The 16,848-nt window shown below is 41.9% G+C and overlaps 2 protein-coding genes and 1 long non-coding RNA gene across 4 annotated transcripts in view; 1 reads left to right on the top strand and 2 right to left on the bottom strand.

The window, feature by feature from the left end:
- The window catches only part of dedd (death effector domain containing), an 18,932-nt gene extending 8,169 nt beyond the window's left edge, over nt 1-10,763 (bottom strand). The window contains exons 1-3 of one of the 2 annotated variants that reach the window (XM_032520143.1): nt 10,399-10,763; nt 4,228-4,867; nt 59-163 (exon numbers count right to left, since the gene is read on the bottom strand). In XM_032520143.1, coding sequence (XP_032376034.1) covers nt 59-163; nt 4,228-4,792 — 670 coding nt within the window. In that variant the 5' untranslated portion in view covers nt 4,793-4,867; nt 10,399-10,763. The remainder of the gene's footprint in view (nt 1-58; nt 164-4,227; nt 4,868-10,398) is intronic. The other variant, XM_032520142.1, reaches the window with a different exon arrangement.
- Nucleotides 1-13,218, top strand: part of LOC116692128 (uncharacterized) — a 16,556-nt gene extending 3,338 nt beyond the window's left edge. The window contains exon 3 of the long non-coding RNA XR_004332637.1: nt 13,128-13,218. This is a non-coding gene — a long non-coding RNA (uncharacterized LOC116692128). The remainder of the gene's footprint in view (nt 1-13,127) is intronic.
- Nucleotides 13,219-14,603: 1,385 nt separating this feature from the next.
- efhd2 (EF-hand domain family, member D2) overlaps nt 14,604-16,848 on the bottom strand; it is a gene marked incomplete at its 5' end in the record, with an annotated part of 10,299 nt that continues 8,054 nt past the window's right edge. Inside the window, 1 exon segment of the mRNA XM_032520146.1 lies at nt 14,604-16,066. Coding sequence (XP_032376037.1) covers nt 15,935-16,066 — 132 coding nt within the window. The 3' untranslated portion in view covers nt 14,604-15,934.

Here is a 16,848-nt window from a genome sequence, read left to right as displayed (position 1 = left end):
CACTGGCTGCATTTATTTCTCATCTTACTCTTATCCTGCTGATGAAGAAATGTCCCACCTGTTCTTCTGTGAAGCGCCGTCTCCTTGCTCCGCACCGCTCCTCTTGGGGAAATGTAGCGCACTGATGTCTCTTCCAAATACTTGTCAACAGGGTCTGGGCACACTGAAAACAACAGTTGATTTCTCATGTTATTTTTAATTGCGGAATACATCAAACACAATGCAGAACCAATGTTGCAACAGCCAGTTTTTGTGCATTGCCCCAGTTTTGTTTTGTTGGATTTAAGAGCAAGTAAAGAGTTAAAAGTTATATGACGCTATTGACAGGACATGCTGGACATGACAGGACATTAAAGTTACAGATTTCCCTGGGTTTGAACATGTGGGATGATGTGTGCACTAGAACGGTCAATCTTCCTCTATATTACCGTTTGAATTTCATTTGTCTTTTTTTTTTAAATATTCAAATAATATTAATTATTGCACAAATGCAACATACATTTTTTTATTATATTCTTATTCTTCCATACCACTTTTTTTTGCCATTTAACTACTTCAATATTGTTCAACATAGAAACTTCATTCAAACATCAAAACGTGTCAATTAGAACATCTATGCTACTAATTTTAATATTCATAACATTCATAATTTTGGAAATATTCAGCATTTAGCAGGCATTTTTGCCCCATTAAAGCGGATGGACAAAGGTTCAAACTTGAAACAAATTCAAAGTTTCAACTGCTAGCTACTCATTCATACATTCACTAAGGAACGCCATTCAAACTTTAAAACGTTCCACATCTTTCATACATTCAGGGGTGGTATTCAACTTTCAAATCCCATAAGTGCCTTTTAAAATTTTCAGTCTTCTTTGAGGCTTAGAAAAAAAGCACTTCTGCCATGTTTCCATTGATGTGTTTGGGATGCTTGGACTCAGAGGGCCGGGCCCGACTGACAGAGTTGAGAGAGGCAGGAGCTAAATTCTCTTTACCTTGCAATACCATCCACAGTTCTAGCTCTTAATACATTCCTTTGTAAATCTGGTGCCCTTTCTAACAATGTACTTAAGGAGGCAACCAGACTTTCACACGAGGCACAGTGAGCTTCCCAGTGAAGCCACGAGCACCACCTGCCACACTGCCCCTCGTTCTCTCTTTTCTTCCTCTCCTATACCAATGGTATATTTTGCCTCATGATTATGGTTAATCTTTCATTAACTGAGTTTTATACATTTTTAATTTGCATTCATACTTTTGGAAAATACCGCTGATTGAGATTCCCTAATTTGACACAGTTCCTATTTTTCAGACTCATTCTCCTTTAGCTGCTTCTTCATCCAAAGTGAAGCCAGCAATCTCATTTAGCTTCACATTAAAATGAACTATGAACATTAAACCAATACATTCCACATCTTTCAAACATTATTGGTGTTTTTTTAACTTGTCAATGACATACATACTAATTAAACCCATTCCCACTTTTTCAACTATTCCCACTGCTTCACCTTCTTCTCACACAAGTCAAGTCAGCAATCCAGTGTAGTGTCAGCCTTCACAGCGCTCTGGTTAATATGTACTACACTACCCAGGCTTATTGCCAATGCCACTAACACGTGCTTGTTGTTACACGTTCTGTCTAGAGGGACTTCCAACATCAGCCTGGCTTTGAGGGGTCACAGGGCATTGTATTTCAAGCATGTCACTTTATTATGTGAATGCTGATTTAGCAGCATGTGCTACATCTGTTGGGTTTTTATAACCATGACACAGCCCTTTCCCTGCCTACCTGCCTCTTTTTCTCAGTCTGCATTCAAATCTTAAAATGGTCCACATCTTTCATTAATTACAAGTTTTATACAACTTGTAAATTCTATTCCTACTTTTTGAAAATATTGACGATATACTCATTTAAATTAAAGCGGGCAATTCAGTTTAGCATCAGCTCTTACAAAAACTTGCATACACTGTTAGTATTATTCAAGTTTTATTAACGCAGTCATATTAATTAGAACCATTTCCAATGTTGCACATTTTCCTAACTTCATCTTCTTACACATTAAAGCCAGCAATTCAGTGTAGAGACAGGTTTTTAGAAAAACTTAAAATATTCCACTTTTGTTTCATACATTTTTAGTGTTATTTAACATTTCATTAAAATGTATTCTAATTTAAAGCACTGAACCATTGAAGTGGCTCACTAGTAAAGGCTAACGGTGCTCGCTTAGCACTAGGGATGAGCATTATCTGTATCTGTTTACCACATGAATTATCTGGATCCGTACCCGTACTTGGACTGGGCGGGGCCTAACCCGGAAGAGGTTAGATTTAACCCGGAAGTGGGTTGGGTTGTCTTGAAATGGGCGGGGCTTTAACCTGTATGTTATTTAAGTATGCAATTGATATGGGTTGATCAAAAATGTGATTATCAAAGAACGCTGCGCGGCCAGTTGAGGAGTTTTATTCAATCCGAGCACGGATATTGACTCGTATTACTCGTATAATACTTGTACTCGGCAAAAGTGTTTTATCCGTACCGGATACTCGGTTCAGCCGGATACTCGGATCATCCCTACTTTGCACAATGACATCATGTTAGAAAGCACAACCAAAACCATTTGTCATAAATTAACGTTAAGTAATAACCACAATCAGCCACGATGCTAACGGCATTGATAACTATGCCAAACGTTGCTGTCACTACTATTTTAATGATTTTTAAGCAACCTGTTTCTTGCAGATTGTCATGTTACTGAGAATGGAGCTATTAGAAGGTAATCTATGAAATGGAAGCTAACTTGAAGCTTCCAGCTATGCTCCTATAACTTGCGACGCAGATAAGAAACAAGAATGAACTAACTAATGTTAAAAAGCATTTGGTCTTGGTATATGTCGATTTACAGTCATGTCTAAACTATTTCCCATCCTTCTTCCAACTCCAAGGAGCAGCCTGTCACTACCCCTGTAATAACGTTACTCGGTACGTCAGCTCCGGGATGTTTAGTCCTCACAAGGCCTTGTGTTTCTCTATCCTGCTAATTGATTCATCAGATGTGACATGACAAAAGCCTTTCATTTCACATGCAGGTAGGCCAAGGCAAGAAGATCTGCTAACGTTAGCCAACCAATTTATAAAACAATTCCATTCAAATGGTAATTTCAGCATTTGAATAGTATTGATTTTTTTAAAATTCTAATTATATTTGAGTTTCTGAATTCATCCCAAAAGCCCTAGTGTGCACACAACTCAAAATATATAGCATAGTTCTAGTTGTTTTTAGACATTTTATTGCAGAATATCACATGTAAGCCAGGGTTTTTCCTGCATAGAGAATTTTTGGTGCTCCCCAAAGACGTTTTAGCCAGCGTCAAAGTAAAATCACCAGTGCCAAAACCTCTTTACTTTCAGCTGTCAACTCCCCTCTCACCCGCAGTGCTATATTTTACACATGAGGCTGGTGCCGACATGCCAGCTAAGATGCATTGACTGGACCTGAATGCTCTGCTGGGAAGCTTGCACTATGGAATCCCGTTTACCGTCTCGAGTCAGACTGTATCGGACTCTCCTGGGGACCAGCGGCGCAGGGAGGAGCTAAAGTTGACCTCACTAAACTGGTCCAACACTGGTAAGAAGCATTATGAACACTTGTTAACATAATGTTGTTGGTTTATAAACGAAAGAAACTCATAGAGCCGCCAGTCGAGCCGAGCAGCGATATGAAGATCATATTTCAGTAACCTTGGGACGGGGAATGGCGCATGTTGTGTTTACCAGAAAGTTCATTGGTTGTTTTAGACATGACGAGATGATGTATGGCCGTCCGTCTGAAAGAAAAACTGCTTCGACTGATATGGAAATATTTTGTATTTTAAGCTGATGAGGAATTAAGCTAAAAAAAGATGAGGCTTGCTCCACTCGCTCATCAGCCTCACGCACGGCGTTCCTCAGGAGAAACAACAGCTACAAGTTGTTAGACGGTCGGCGTTTGGATAAATATCAAACTGGTTTGAAAATGTTTCGCCAGCCCCAGCCTGATGTTACTAGATGGGTGGAATCTTTATTCAATTTTTATTCACGTCTACCCTCTCCTGCACAATGTTTTACCCGGTATTAAGCTTTGTGTCCATCAATAAACTTGATGTAATTTATTCTTTAGTAAGAGTAATACATTTAAATCAGCTGGTCAATTATTCAATTTCTATTTATAGTGACGACACTGCATTACTCACCAGCCTGCCGTTTTCTGAGTGTGACATAAGGCAATAGGTCATGGCGGGTGATAATCCTTAAAAGCTGGAGAACGTGTCGAAAGTTAGTCTCATCACAGCGACCCTGGCGCTCTAGCGCCAGCAGGAAATCCCTTCCACTCCTGATGCCGCCACGCTCATACTCATCAATCACGTCAACAAACAGGAATGACAGTACCCTGACATCCCGATGGGTAAGCTGGGCTCCAACTATGTCAAACATGCGGTGAAGAGAGTACAGCCCATGGGAGTTGTCCACTGCTTCCTCAGGCCACGGCTCAAAGCCCCCATCTCTTCTGGACAAGCTCGAGTTGGTGCAGGAGGCAGAGACGTTTCGGTTGGCCACCTCCCCGCTGGCTGCTGCCACAGCAGAGGAGCCCGGCCTGCCAGTCAGAGCTCTGGGATCCAGTGGCCCAGCAGTTGCACTGCTCTGACTCGAGTCCAGCTGATTGTCCTGAATGTGAGGCCGGGCCTGCTGAGCAGACGAGTTCTGGGCAAGCTGGGGAGGAATAACAGCATTGGGAAGCTGTGGCTGCTGTGATGTCATGTCAGGGCCCGATGATGAAAAGGGATGCTTGAATCCCTGCAACTCCTGCTGTCTTCCTCTGCTCCAGCTGAGAAACTATGTACAGAGAGTGAGAGATCACATTTAATGTTATATCATGTATATCGTTTTAGACCAAGCAATTTAACCCTAACCCTAACCAGCAGTTGCCATCATCATTCATCAATAACCAACAACATACAACAGCAAACACCTGCAGGCTTTCCCAGCTTATTATAGTGTTAACGTCAGAGAATACAATTAACTAAAACATTCAGAAAAACAGAACAGAGCCTCAACATAACACGGCCATAGCGCGAGTACAGCTGTTTCTCCTCAGGCAGAGTGACAAACAGCACCAACAGCTGGAACATGAAAACTGCACTCGGACACGTGAAATATGACAGCTACAGTATATCAGAAAATAGCATTGTGGACACATCAGACCCCAGGTAAGACAAGCAGCTAACGTTAGCGAAGCCCTGTTTGTTTTACTCATTTGAACAGGGCTTGAAAGTAACTTTTTCCCCACAAGGAGCTTTTGCTCCTAAATTGCAAAATGTATTGACTTTTAAGTGACTGCTATTACTGTTAAGGTTGGGTACCGAGACCTGGTGCTAGCATGGCACCGGTGCCTAAACCATCTGTATCTATCGGACCAAATAGCAACGCAGATTTCGGTCCCACTGAATGCCTGCGCTGCTGTCTGATTTTCCAAAACAGACGTTACGGGTATCAGAAGCATCGCCGCACGTGGCGCTAGTCAACGCTACACTGGGCAGCAGGAAACGTTAGCCTACGGCTGGCTAGCAGCTGGGTTACACATGGTTAAAGTGCTGACAGTTAAACACTGTGAACTGAGGGTAAATTGAAGATTTCAACACCGGGACGTAGAGCAGTGTAGCTGCATCATGGTGCATTCAAAGTTATTGTAAAATACCCTTTTCCCATCTAGTGGATGTTTTTGTCATTTAACAGCAATTTCCTGGTGAAATAAGTTGTTATAATTTAGAAAGAATTGCGACACTCAGATCCACAAACCTGTGTTAAATTGTGGGTCAAAAACCGTACAAACAAACCAAATCTTGGGTTTAGCGTTTTATTACAGCCCTGCATTATTAATAAATTATTCACTTTTAACCATATGGTCTTAGCAATAAACAAATCATTCTTTCATGTCGCTGACTCGTTTGGTGTTTTGAAATGCATTGATCAATACATTATCAGAGATGTTGAATATAGTCCACAGTAGCAGTGTAGCAAACCACCCCTACGGTTCTGTATGCATAAGACCCGCAGATTAATTGCAAAGTTTAAATATCATAGTGTAAAATTCACTGCCGCTCTTACGGGAATGGGGCGCAGCAGAGTCCCTGTTGCAGCGGGACGCAAAGCTGATGGGCTAACCTGTGGTTTTTATGTGTACTCCAGTACAGCAGGGCGTTCAGGTCAAGCCAAAACAACGCAGCTTAGCTGGCTTATCAGTATGCTGCAGACTGAAAGTGGCAGAGTAATGTGGAGGAAGTACATGAACACACAGTGGGGAAAGCAGGATTCAACATACACAATGGCCCAATGGCCGGGGGCCAGTAAAACAGCCTGTTGGGAAAGTTGATTGGCTAGTTGCAACACTAACGCTGATTAAAAGTGGAATTCCCTTACGTCAACAAAGAAAGTGTGAAACTGGCCACAAAGAGTCCACATATGTGTTGCACCTTCAGTAGCGGTAGCAGCAACTCAAACCCTGCTAGCCCGGAGCTGGGGCCTGCTCTCTTCATTCGCTGGGAGCCAGCTAGTAACATAACGGAGAGGTCACGGTGCCTCGGCCACGCGGCAGCAACTAACTGTCTGTCTGTCTGTCTGTCCTCCCGGCAGAGTAGTCTCCTAGAGACTGGGAGCGAAGTGGAGGGGGGTGCGCTAATAATTACTAGCTAATTACTAGCTAATGTAAGCTCACAGCAAAAGCTTCTTATTCTTATTAAGCTTCCCCAGTGCTGGGTGCCAAAATACACAATTTGATTTATGATAAAAATCATCCATAATGGGAATTTCCAAAGAGGGAGTGAAGGAAACTTTAACCTTACTCGGGCCTTTCGACGTAAAACAGGCATTACTGTAGAATAACTATGTAACTACACTGACTGAACTAATATTTATAGATATATAAATCTGGCTGCCTCTTGTTTTGAAGACTCTTTTTGCCATATGAGTTATTTTAATGCCCTGCCTACTACGGCTACACAATATGAGGAAAATATGCAGTATGCAAAATATTGTTATAACAATATTAGGTGAGAGGAATAAACAGATACTACATTGCACACTTCAGATGCTTTCAGTTTTCTGCTAACATAGAACAAATTGCTATTATAAATAATGTAACACTTTTATCAAACAAACTAAACTTTAAGGCACCACTAAAAAATAATGACGTTACATTTTATAGTGCAGTTTTCAACTGATATTTTCTTTCAAGTTACACAAAAAATGTCCGAGTGTCTTTTGGGACATGTGGCAGCCTTTGGCGTGTGATTATTGCCCAGTTGAAAGGTAAGGTTTTAAAGGTAAGCCAGGAACCAGGCCAACCAGCTACAAGAGGAATTGTGACATTAAATATTTGATTTGGCCAAAAGAACATTTATACAATGACAAAAAAAGCCTGTTGCGACTGTTCAGAAACGATCATGGACTTCAGTGGACGTTGCTCGCAGTAAACATTTTCATGGTAACCACGAACTCTACCAAGCAGGGTTGGGTACCGAACCCTGTTATTTTACCAGTACCAACCCAATCACGTCGGCACTACAGAGGATTGGTTCACGTAAAAACAAACTGGGCCAAATTTCGGTACCTGAAAGTTCTGCGCTAGCTTTTGTGTCCTCTCTCTGAGCGAGACGTGTCCACGCGATAAAGAAGTCCCAGTGTGGTCCCAGTTTCTCAGAGCCTGACGCAGACACCTTTCACTGTGATGCGGAGAGCACAACGCGGTGGCGGTGCTGTTGACTCTACACTTCCTCTGAGACGAGCAGGTACAGCGGAGGGTCCTATGCCCTGGGGACTGACTGACAGGCTGAGGTTGTCAGGCAAGGCAACGATATTTCTACAGCACCTTACAGCATAAGGCATTGCAAAGTGCTTTACATAAAACAAGAAAGAGCAATTAAAAACGGTCATGATGAATAGGCTAAAATATACTATACAAGAATAAAAGTTACAATGAAGAAATTAATTCAATTTAATAGGTTGTAGTGGGTTTGGGAGGAGAGAGCAAGGGAATATATTTTTGTGTGTAAAATATTCTGAATAAATAACATGTTCCATTGTTCTTTGGAATTATTTACAACTGAATTTTTTTTTTCTTTTTTAGGTAACTACAGAGGCAGAGTACCGAAAAGAAGAATTGTTGGGTACCAGGAACCGAATTTCAGATACCATATCGATGGAAAAGGTACCAACCCTCCTGCCAAGGGAGACTTTGCTGTTACACTTGTAACTTGTAATACTTCTCCAGGACATGGCAAATTAAACAAGTTTTCATTCGTTTCACATCTTGCTTTTATATGTACTTTGTATTAACCCTCATGTTGTCCTCGGGTCAAATTTGACAAGTTTTCGGTAAAAAATAAAATTAAAATAAGCGCTGAAAAGGTCAACATTAAAAACTCAAAGTAACCACAACAGTGAAAAAAGTGACAAAAATGTCAATAAAAACGATTTTTTTTCATGGTTGACGGGAAGCAACACAAGGGTTAACACCTTATTTTGAAAACCAGAAGTAGTCCCATGTGTATCATTTTGCTAACTTGGTTAGTCCATCCATCGCTGACGTGATCTGGGCCGTTTCAATGCATTTACCATGTGGGCCAGTATTAGAGTGTACTACAGAGTATTAGAGTGTACTACAGAGTATTAGAGTGTACTACAGTTTTAGAGTCGGCTGATTGGACCACGGAGATCAGAGTTTCATGTGGAAGATTTCCAAGTCCAAGAAGTCAACGTTACCGCTGGTACTAGCACCGCTGCTGGGCGCCCGCCTCTGCATGTTCCAGGCAACATGCTGGCTGACTTTGTGTTGTCCAATCTATCAACCCGAGGAACCACACATCAGTTTGGTGTCATCCAGCACGATTCACAGGAGATTTGCCAAACAAGGCCTTAGATGAGTTAACTTACTTATTGAGCTAAAGAGTAGGCTATGGTGGGCCAAAACATGTATGGGACTTCTTTGGGACTATTTATGTGGACATTTCTGGATTTGTTAATTTTATACAGTATAACATTGGGTTTACAGGTGTGTCAACTGCAGCAGCTGTGCAAGAAGGAAACAAGATGATGAGGACAGAAACGTCCACATATAGTCCCATTCCCCTTGTCTCCCTCCACCATCGATGGACATGTTGACCGTGAGTCAGAGCAGTCGATTACCTACATTAATCCAGGCCATGGGGGGGGGCTATCTCGGAGCCCACCGATATATCTAGCGTTATGTCTGCACTCACGTCGCCAGCCTTTCCTGCCCACAGCGCTCCCCCCCCCCCCATATGAATATACAAACTGGAAATAAATAAGGGAAATCAATAAACGTGGCATTAGGAAATAAATGTACACATTAATAAATAAATGTGGATTTATGAAATGAAAATACCATGAAAAAATAAAAAATTAAAACCTTTTAATATATTTAACTAATTGACTTATTTATATATGAATATTTACATTTATTTAATTATTTATTGCCTCATTTATTTCATGATGCATTTCAAAGGCATATTTATTCATTTAATCATTCAATATTGACTAAAACGGCATTCCATAGTGCACTGCCATGAGTCAAATGTCTGATTACTTCCGTTTAACATTGGGATGATTTGGGATTAAATTCTGAACGTGCGCCGTTCTGTGCCAGGTGAACGCAGTGGTACAGGGTCTTCCTCTGGTACAGGGTCTTCCTCTGGTACAGGGTCTTCCTCTGGTACAGGGTCTTCCTCTGGAGGGTAGTGGGAAGCTGGAATCCAGTGGAGTGGCATGTGAAGGGATTTGGAGATTTCAACTGAGATGTCATCTGGTTCTGGTGAACGGGTGGTAGCAGCACTGCCACAGGCCAAACAGGCACGGGGCTAGCTAGTTCATAACGACAGTTATTAGTTATTAACTAAAGCACTGGTTCTAGAAACCCACCAGCCTCACTGACTCTTTACTCCAATGACTGCCGCGGACACGGGTTCTGCTGTCGACAGAACAAAAGCTCCAGGACACATCCAGCTGGAACTCCTAGCTACGTGCCTGATGGAAGTTAGCTTGCAAGCTAGCTGACGATAGCAAGAGGTTGATATAGCGACGTAATGGTCCACGAGCGGAAGGGGAACTGGACCGTGTTTCGCTATCTGCGACTAAAACGCTGAACATTTGATACGGTAACGTTCCAGAAACGTCCATCCCATCGCTTTGACTAGCGTCTGGGTTTGTTGGGACCGCTCACCGTAGACTAGTCCACGTTCGCCGTTAACGTTTCCACAACTAGATCCTACAGCTACCGTAACAGCCACACCAAGCAGGCAGCAACCAAAACGACATGTACAGCTAGTTCTACAAGAAGAACGTTACATTACCTCCTGTCCTTATGGATATCCCTGCCGAGTCCAACACAATAACAGCTCGGTAACGTTAGGCAGCTGAAGCGAAGTTAGCCTCCCAGTGCTAATAGCACAGCAAAGGTTCTTAAAGGGCAGAACGCGATTAGTGGAACCGTTTACATCGACTACCCGATAAATCCTTAACTGCTATGGTTCCTGTCTCTCGGTGTGCGGCACGACTTATTTCAGGCCACAAACTACAGTTCGTTTCATGGTTTGGGTCCTCTGACTGACTTCATAGGAAAAATAGGCAGACAATTTTATCTTCGGCCAAAATGAAAGAACTTCCAGGTCACAGTTCTAGTCGTTGTTGTTCTTCTTCTATTACTACTTCCGTCTTCTTCTTTAAGGTTATATGTCCGATGGCGGTTGGCAAACAACGGTTTGGTGACTTACCGCCACCTACTGGTACGTGAGCTGGGAGCTCTTCAGTCACTGAGCCGAGGGGCTCATCAGGGCTGTGATCACACGAGCTAACATCACTCAGGTCAACTGTCCCGGTCCCCCCCCACCATCATGTTTGGTTTGGCCCTGACAGGCTCGGGATGGAGTTAAGAGAAAGTACTAGCAGTGTTGAAAGTAGTGCGTTACTGTAATTCCACTACTTTTGACTGAGATTTTATTCAACTAGATTAATGAGACATACGCAGCCTACCCCCCCACAGATTGCTTTTCTTTTTATCATTTTACACACTCACAATAAAGACACCAGTCAGTACATATCCACCCATCTTGTACCTGTTCATAGGGAGAAATCTTGCTGCCTAGTTCAGTGTTCAGATTATCTGGCGGAGTATGGAGCTAGATTAGTTTCTTTATTACATGCGAGAACATAAATGATCTGAGAGAAAAAAAATGTTTGAGAGCAAAAGTTATCACACTGATAGCAAAAAGCATTTTATGAGAGAAAAACAATTTTTGAGAGAAAAGTTTTCATGCCAATAGCAAAAAAAAAATCTCTTAAAATATTCTTTTAAACAAATATATATTTTTTGCTATCAGTGTGAAAAAGAATTCTCAAAAAAAGAGTTTCTCTCAAAAGGTTTTTCTTCTCGCTCTCAGAACCTAAGTCGTTGCTCTCCATTCAGTTTTAGCTCTCCTCTCAGGATTTTTCTCTGGATGTGAAATTAGTGTGATGGGCGGGGCCACGTTCCTATTGGCCAGCTGGGTGAGCGCCGTCTTGTCTGGGAGTCCATCTGAATCATTACACCATTGTTACCGCCATAGATAGATAACTAATGAATACCTTTTAATTATCTAAAGCCGTTTTAACGGTCCAACTGAAACCCAGCTCCAGGTCCTGCAGCCCGACCGCCATCAGTGGGGGGGCCAGCGTTCACTGCTGACCTCGACCTGTTATTACACTGCGTGTTTGTGTGTGTTCTCCCACACGCTGCATCTAACGTAGTCTGCCGAAGCCCCGCCCACTGTGTTTATCTCTACCCCCCGTCTGCCGAAGCCCCGCCCACTGTGTTTATCTCTACCCCCCAGTCTGCCGAAGCCCGCACACTGTGTTTATCTCTACCCCCGTCTGCCGAAGCCCCGCCCACTGTGTTTATCTCTACCCCCAGTCTGCCGAAGCCCCGCCCACGGTGTTATCTCTACCCCCCAGTCTGCCGAAGCCCCGCCCCACTGTGTTTATCTCTACCCCCCCAGTCTGCCGAAGCCCCGCCCACTGTGTGTTTTGTTGAATGATTTGCTGGTTTCAACTGTCAAGGTGATATTTCAGACAGGAAGTACTCCGGTGATAAGAAAATTCAACTTTGCAGTATTTACAAAGCCTGTGAGCAACAAACTTACAATAATAAAGAAATATTAAAACTGCGTTAACGCGCGATAACAAAAATTGTCGGCGTTAATTACTTAACGTGATAACAACGCGTTAACTTGCCCAGCCCTAATATATATATTTATTTATTTATACTTATATTGGTTATATTCTAATACTTGATTTTCTTCACCTTATTGTGTGACATACACCTACAACACCAAATCAAATTCCTTGTATGTGTAGAACAATAAAGTTTTTCTGATTCTGAATCTCTTTTGATGGAGCTGACACAATGACAGTGGTGACACAATCTAAGGGCAATTTATTGTGATAAAAGGATGCATGCTATTGGAGGTCAACATAAGGAGTATTACAGTTTTTCAACATATAACAAAAAAAAACAAGGGAAAACAAACTAAAAATCAAACCATTCTCATTTTAGTTTAAAAGCCCTCCCTGATTGTTGTCCAGCCCAGAGACCCCCACATCCCCTCCCAACTAGAAACGGGTCTCTCAGTGCATCCATGAGAGGAGTATGATGGAATGCTGGACCAAGAATCAAAAGAAAAGGTTGACAAATAAATTGTTACATAACAATGTGGATATCATTTCCATTCACATTGATGTTGCTGTTCCACTGGACTGAGCATAATGACAGTCGCTTCAACATGTGGCACTATTCTAGTAACAATAAGGACATTATGGAATTCAGTTGAGGTATTCATGGAATTATTTATCAGTATTTAGGTCATATTTAATGGAATGGCGTGTGATTGTTTCCCGTTACCCCTCCATTACATAATACAGCGTTGGCATAATCCTGGACACAATCAGTGGAGAACCCCCAAGGAGACTCCCTTTGTTTTTGTTGTTCGTTTTCCAAAAGAAATGGGGCTTCTTTTGAATACTGAGGGAATTCTGGAAAAATCAGTAGCACAAAAATCCATATATTACAGCAAACAGTGTTTTGTTACAGCAGGCAAAACCAGTTATTCATTTCATTTGGAAAAACATAATACATGTGAGAAAACTACTCACTGACCACCCTAAGACAAGTCTGAACCCTGAGACCCCCCAAACGGAGCTCACTGACAAAGCTGCAACACCCAACTGTCAATTCAACCATCAACCTTTCAAAGAAACCCTGCATCCTAAAAATGATTTAAAAAGTCTTTTCATTCATTTGAACATTCATGGAAAGCATTCATGAAGATCCTTTCAGTCCCACTGAGCTGTGAAGTGCTGGCATGCATCAACAAACAGCACCATAACCCTATCAACAATATGGGAGATGCCATATTATTTTACACCGTACCAACCCAATGTTTCTAACCTCATGCATTTACAAAATGGCTCCAAAGTGAACATTAATTAACAAATCTGCCCTACAACTAATTTAAATTGCACTGTGCCAAGACACCTTATATTAGAAAGAAATTAGATTTAGTTTATTTAAAGTGATAATCCTGACATTTGGCGGGTGTGTTTGACACGTTCGATGAATGCTTTAAATATATGAGGGCCAAGGGCATATGGTTGAATATTTTTCTAAAACATGCCCTACAAAGTGCTTGACTGTAATACATCACATGAGTAAAGTGTGCATTCCTATAGGTGGCCGGTGTTTCCCTGCTGGTCCACTCCTTTTACAAATAATCCATGGCATAAATGCAAAAGAGACCATTATCTCCACAGCTACTAAGTAGTTACGACTCAGACACTAATTAACACTGAGATGTGTAAACAGTTGTTTATGATACTGCAAGGCATTAATTAAATGCACTCTGGTTTAGGCCTGCACAATTAATCGTTATAAAATCGCAATCTCGATCCATCGTTTATGATTTAATTTTTAAATAAGAATTGTGAAATGAATTCTAATTAAAAAACAAACAAATCGTGATTGAAATTTTTCCCGAATGGTGCAGGCCTAGTGTGGGTACAGACCTACCCTGGTTACAGACCTACCCTGGTTACAGACCTACCCTGGGTACAGACCTACCCTGGGTACAGACCTACCCTGGTTACGGACCTACCCTGGTTACGGACCTACCCTGGTTACGGACCTACCCTGGTTACGGACCTACCCTGGTTACTGACCTACCCTGGTTACAGACCTACCCTGGTTACAGACCTACCCTGGGTACTGACCTACCCTGGGCACTGACCTACCCTGGTTACAGACCTACCCTGGTTACAGACCTACCCTGGGTACTGACCTACCCTGCCCTGTCAGTAACTAAGACTATTTGTTGTTCCCTTTATTACAAAAAAATGGAGGAAACCAGCGAGCCCGTTGAACAAGTCATCATGACACCAAACCATCAGGGAGTAATGGGAGAAAACGTTTGGGATTTAACATCACAGATGGACTAATTGTGGATAAAGGTGAGGCTGTTCGCTCCATTTTAAAATGCACCTTCCTTGCAGTAGTATTACCATGACAACAAACGTGAAGTCACACATAGTAACGTAATTAATGAAGAAACGTCCCTTTGACCTAGTTTATGATTAGGCTATACTGGTTGCATTCCAATCAGTTCCAACATATGTGTTTGTGACTTGTTCATTTGTTTGAACTGGATTCTTTGAAAAAGCAGCTAGTGGTGAAACAATGACATAAACCAGGTATTGATAATATAGTGAGAAGGATAAGAATAAGGGCTGAAACTAGAAAAAGGAAGACCCACATTTAAAATATACTGTATATATTTCAAAGCGTTGATTAAGAGGGCTCATAAAAGACATGTTGCTGAAGAATAAGCCCCACCACAACCATCCCAAACCACATACCAAAATCTACTCAATACCCACCCAACCCCGTTGTACAAAAATACAGAGCCGTCAATAAAAAAGAGCTCGGCTATTTGGTCATCATTAAACACTACCTTGAGTTCTGGAATGAGTGGCGAGATATATCTCAGACCAGCTGACACCCAGAGTAGCCGAGGCCGGGGGAAACGTGCATTTAGCACCGGTCTACAAAATACAACGCCATGGACACCGGATCACTTTGGCCACAGTTGACACAAAAGACACAACACATACTGTGTGTTCAGACTGAGAAGCACTTTGTATCAGGTACAGGTGAGCCATTTATGCAGGCCGACTAGAGGGAAAAATCCATAAGTTTGACACCAAAATACTGCATAGCAATTATATCACTTAATATTACTGGATGTAGAAAAAGATTCAGATGCTGTAAATTGTACAAGGAATCCTCTAACCTGCTGCATTAATGAAAATATGAATCTTGTGTTAAGAATTGATCCCAAATAGAGACAACAAATGAACGTGTGCTGTCTTCAGTGCAGGGGGGGATGCAGAGACAGTACACTTAAAGCCCTACAGGCCCACATTGCCGTGCCGGTTTTTTGTCCTTATTAACTTTGGAGGATTTCTTAGATTGGTATCAAATGAAACTACACAATGTCTTCAGTCTACTTTAAAAAAAATGGAGCCTCTTAAAAGATCAATCTCGTGGATTTTCTAAATCGTTAAGATCAGATCAATCACACTGAATTGGAAAATCGATTTTTTTTAAACCCAGCCCTGTTAAGCAGTGCCAATTTACTATAATGAAAAATTACATCTTGGCATAGTGACCAGCATGTCGGGCAGCGTGAGCCTGTGTTTGACTCGGGACAACCCCTGACATACATGGAGCGTTCAAACACACACATTGACACACTGACATTAGTGCAGCATAAAAAGCGGGGGTCCTGGAGGAGATGGAGGCGGTCACTTGAAGGCTGACTGCAGTTCTTTGAAAGCAGCGCGTCTCTGTTTCTGGTCCTCGGCCTGCTTCTTCTTGGATTCCTGCTCCTGGCGGATTTCCGCCTCAAAGCGGTTGGACTCATTAATGGCCTGGACCTGTCAAACAGCAAAACATACACCTTACATGGGATGGAGCGCAAAAGCAGAACCCAAAGCGGGACGTTGGGGAGGCAAACATCAGGACATAAGTCTGCAGTACATGGCCATTGCAATAGTTTAACGTAGCTAAATTATTTTGATAGCATCTCCGGATAGACCTGACCAAAAGCTATGTGCCACGTTGCGTGCAGATCGGAAACATGGCCTAGGACGAGTTCAAAAAGTTGTTTTTGAGCATTTCTTTATATTGTGATAAAAAACCTTTTTTGCTAACATTGGCATGGCCAACATCACCAGATTCAGCCTGATTAAAGCAACACGTGGATGTAAGGTTTTCTAATATGCAATGTGTAATGTGGGAGTTATGGCCGAAACACATCTATCTCGATTATAGCGCCACCTAGTGGTCCACATGTGTCATCTCTGACATGTGCTGTAAATACAATGGTTTCTCAGCATGGCAAGAGGGCATGAGAAGGGAGGCCACAGGGCGCAGCCGTAGAAGGATTTTTTTAGTTTGCCTATAATCTGCATTTACTTTAAAGAAAGGACGTAAAAGTATTTTATTCCAGACACAAGCTTTTATTTTGAAAAGTAGAAGCTCGAGGACATAGAGGCACCAGGCGGGATAGCAGAAGGAATTTTTTAGTTTGCCTATAATCTGCATTTATTTTATAGACACGTGTATTTTTAAGTATTTTATTCATCAGTATGATAGTCTGCATTTATCTTGTAGACTTTTTTAAAAAGTATTTTATTCATTTGTATGATTGCTGTTA

The sequence above is a fragment of the Etheostoma spectabile genome, chromosome 7, assembly GCF_008692095.1.
Source record: "Etheostoma spectabile isolate EspeVRDwgs_2016 chromosome 7, UIUC_Espe_1.0, whole genome shotgun sequence".
NCBI classification, from domain to species: domain Eukaryota; kingdom Metazoa; phylum Chordata; class Actinopteri; order Perciformes; family Percidae; genus Etheostoma; species Etheostoma spectabile.
The sequence above is the reverse complement of the archived record's forward strand: the minus strand, read 5'-3'. Positions and strand labels throughout refer to the sequence as shown.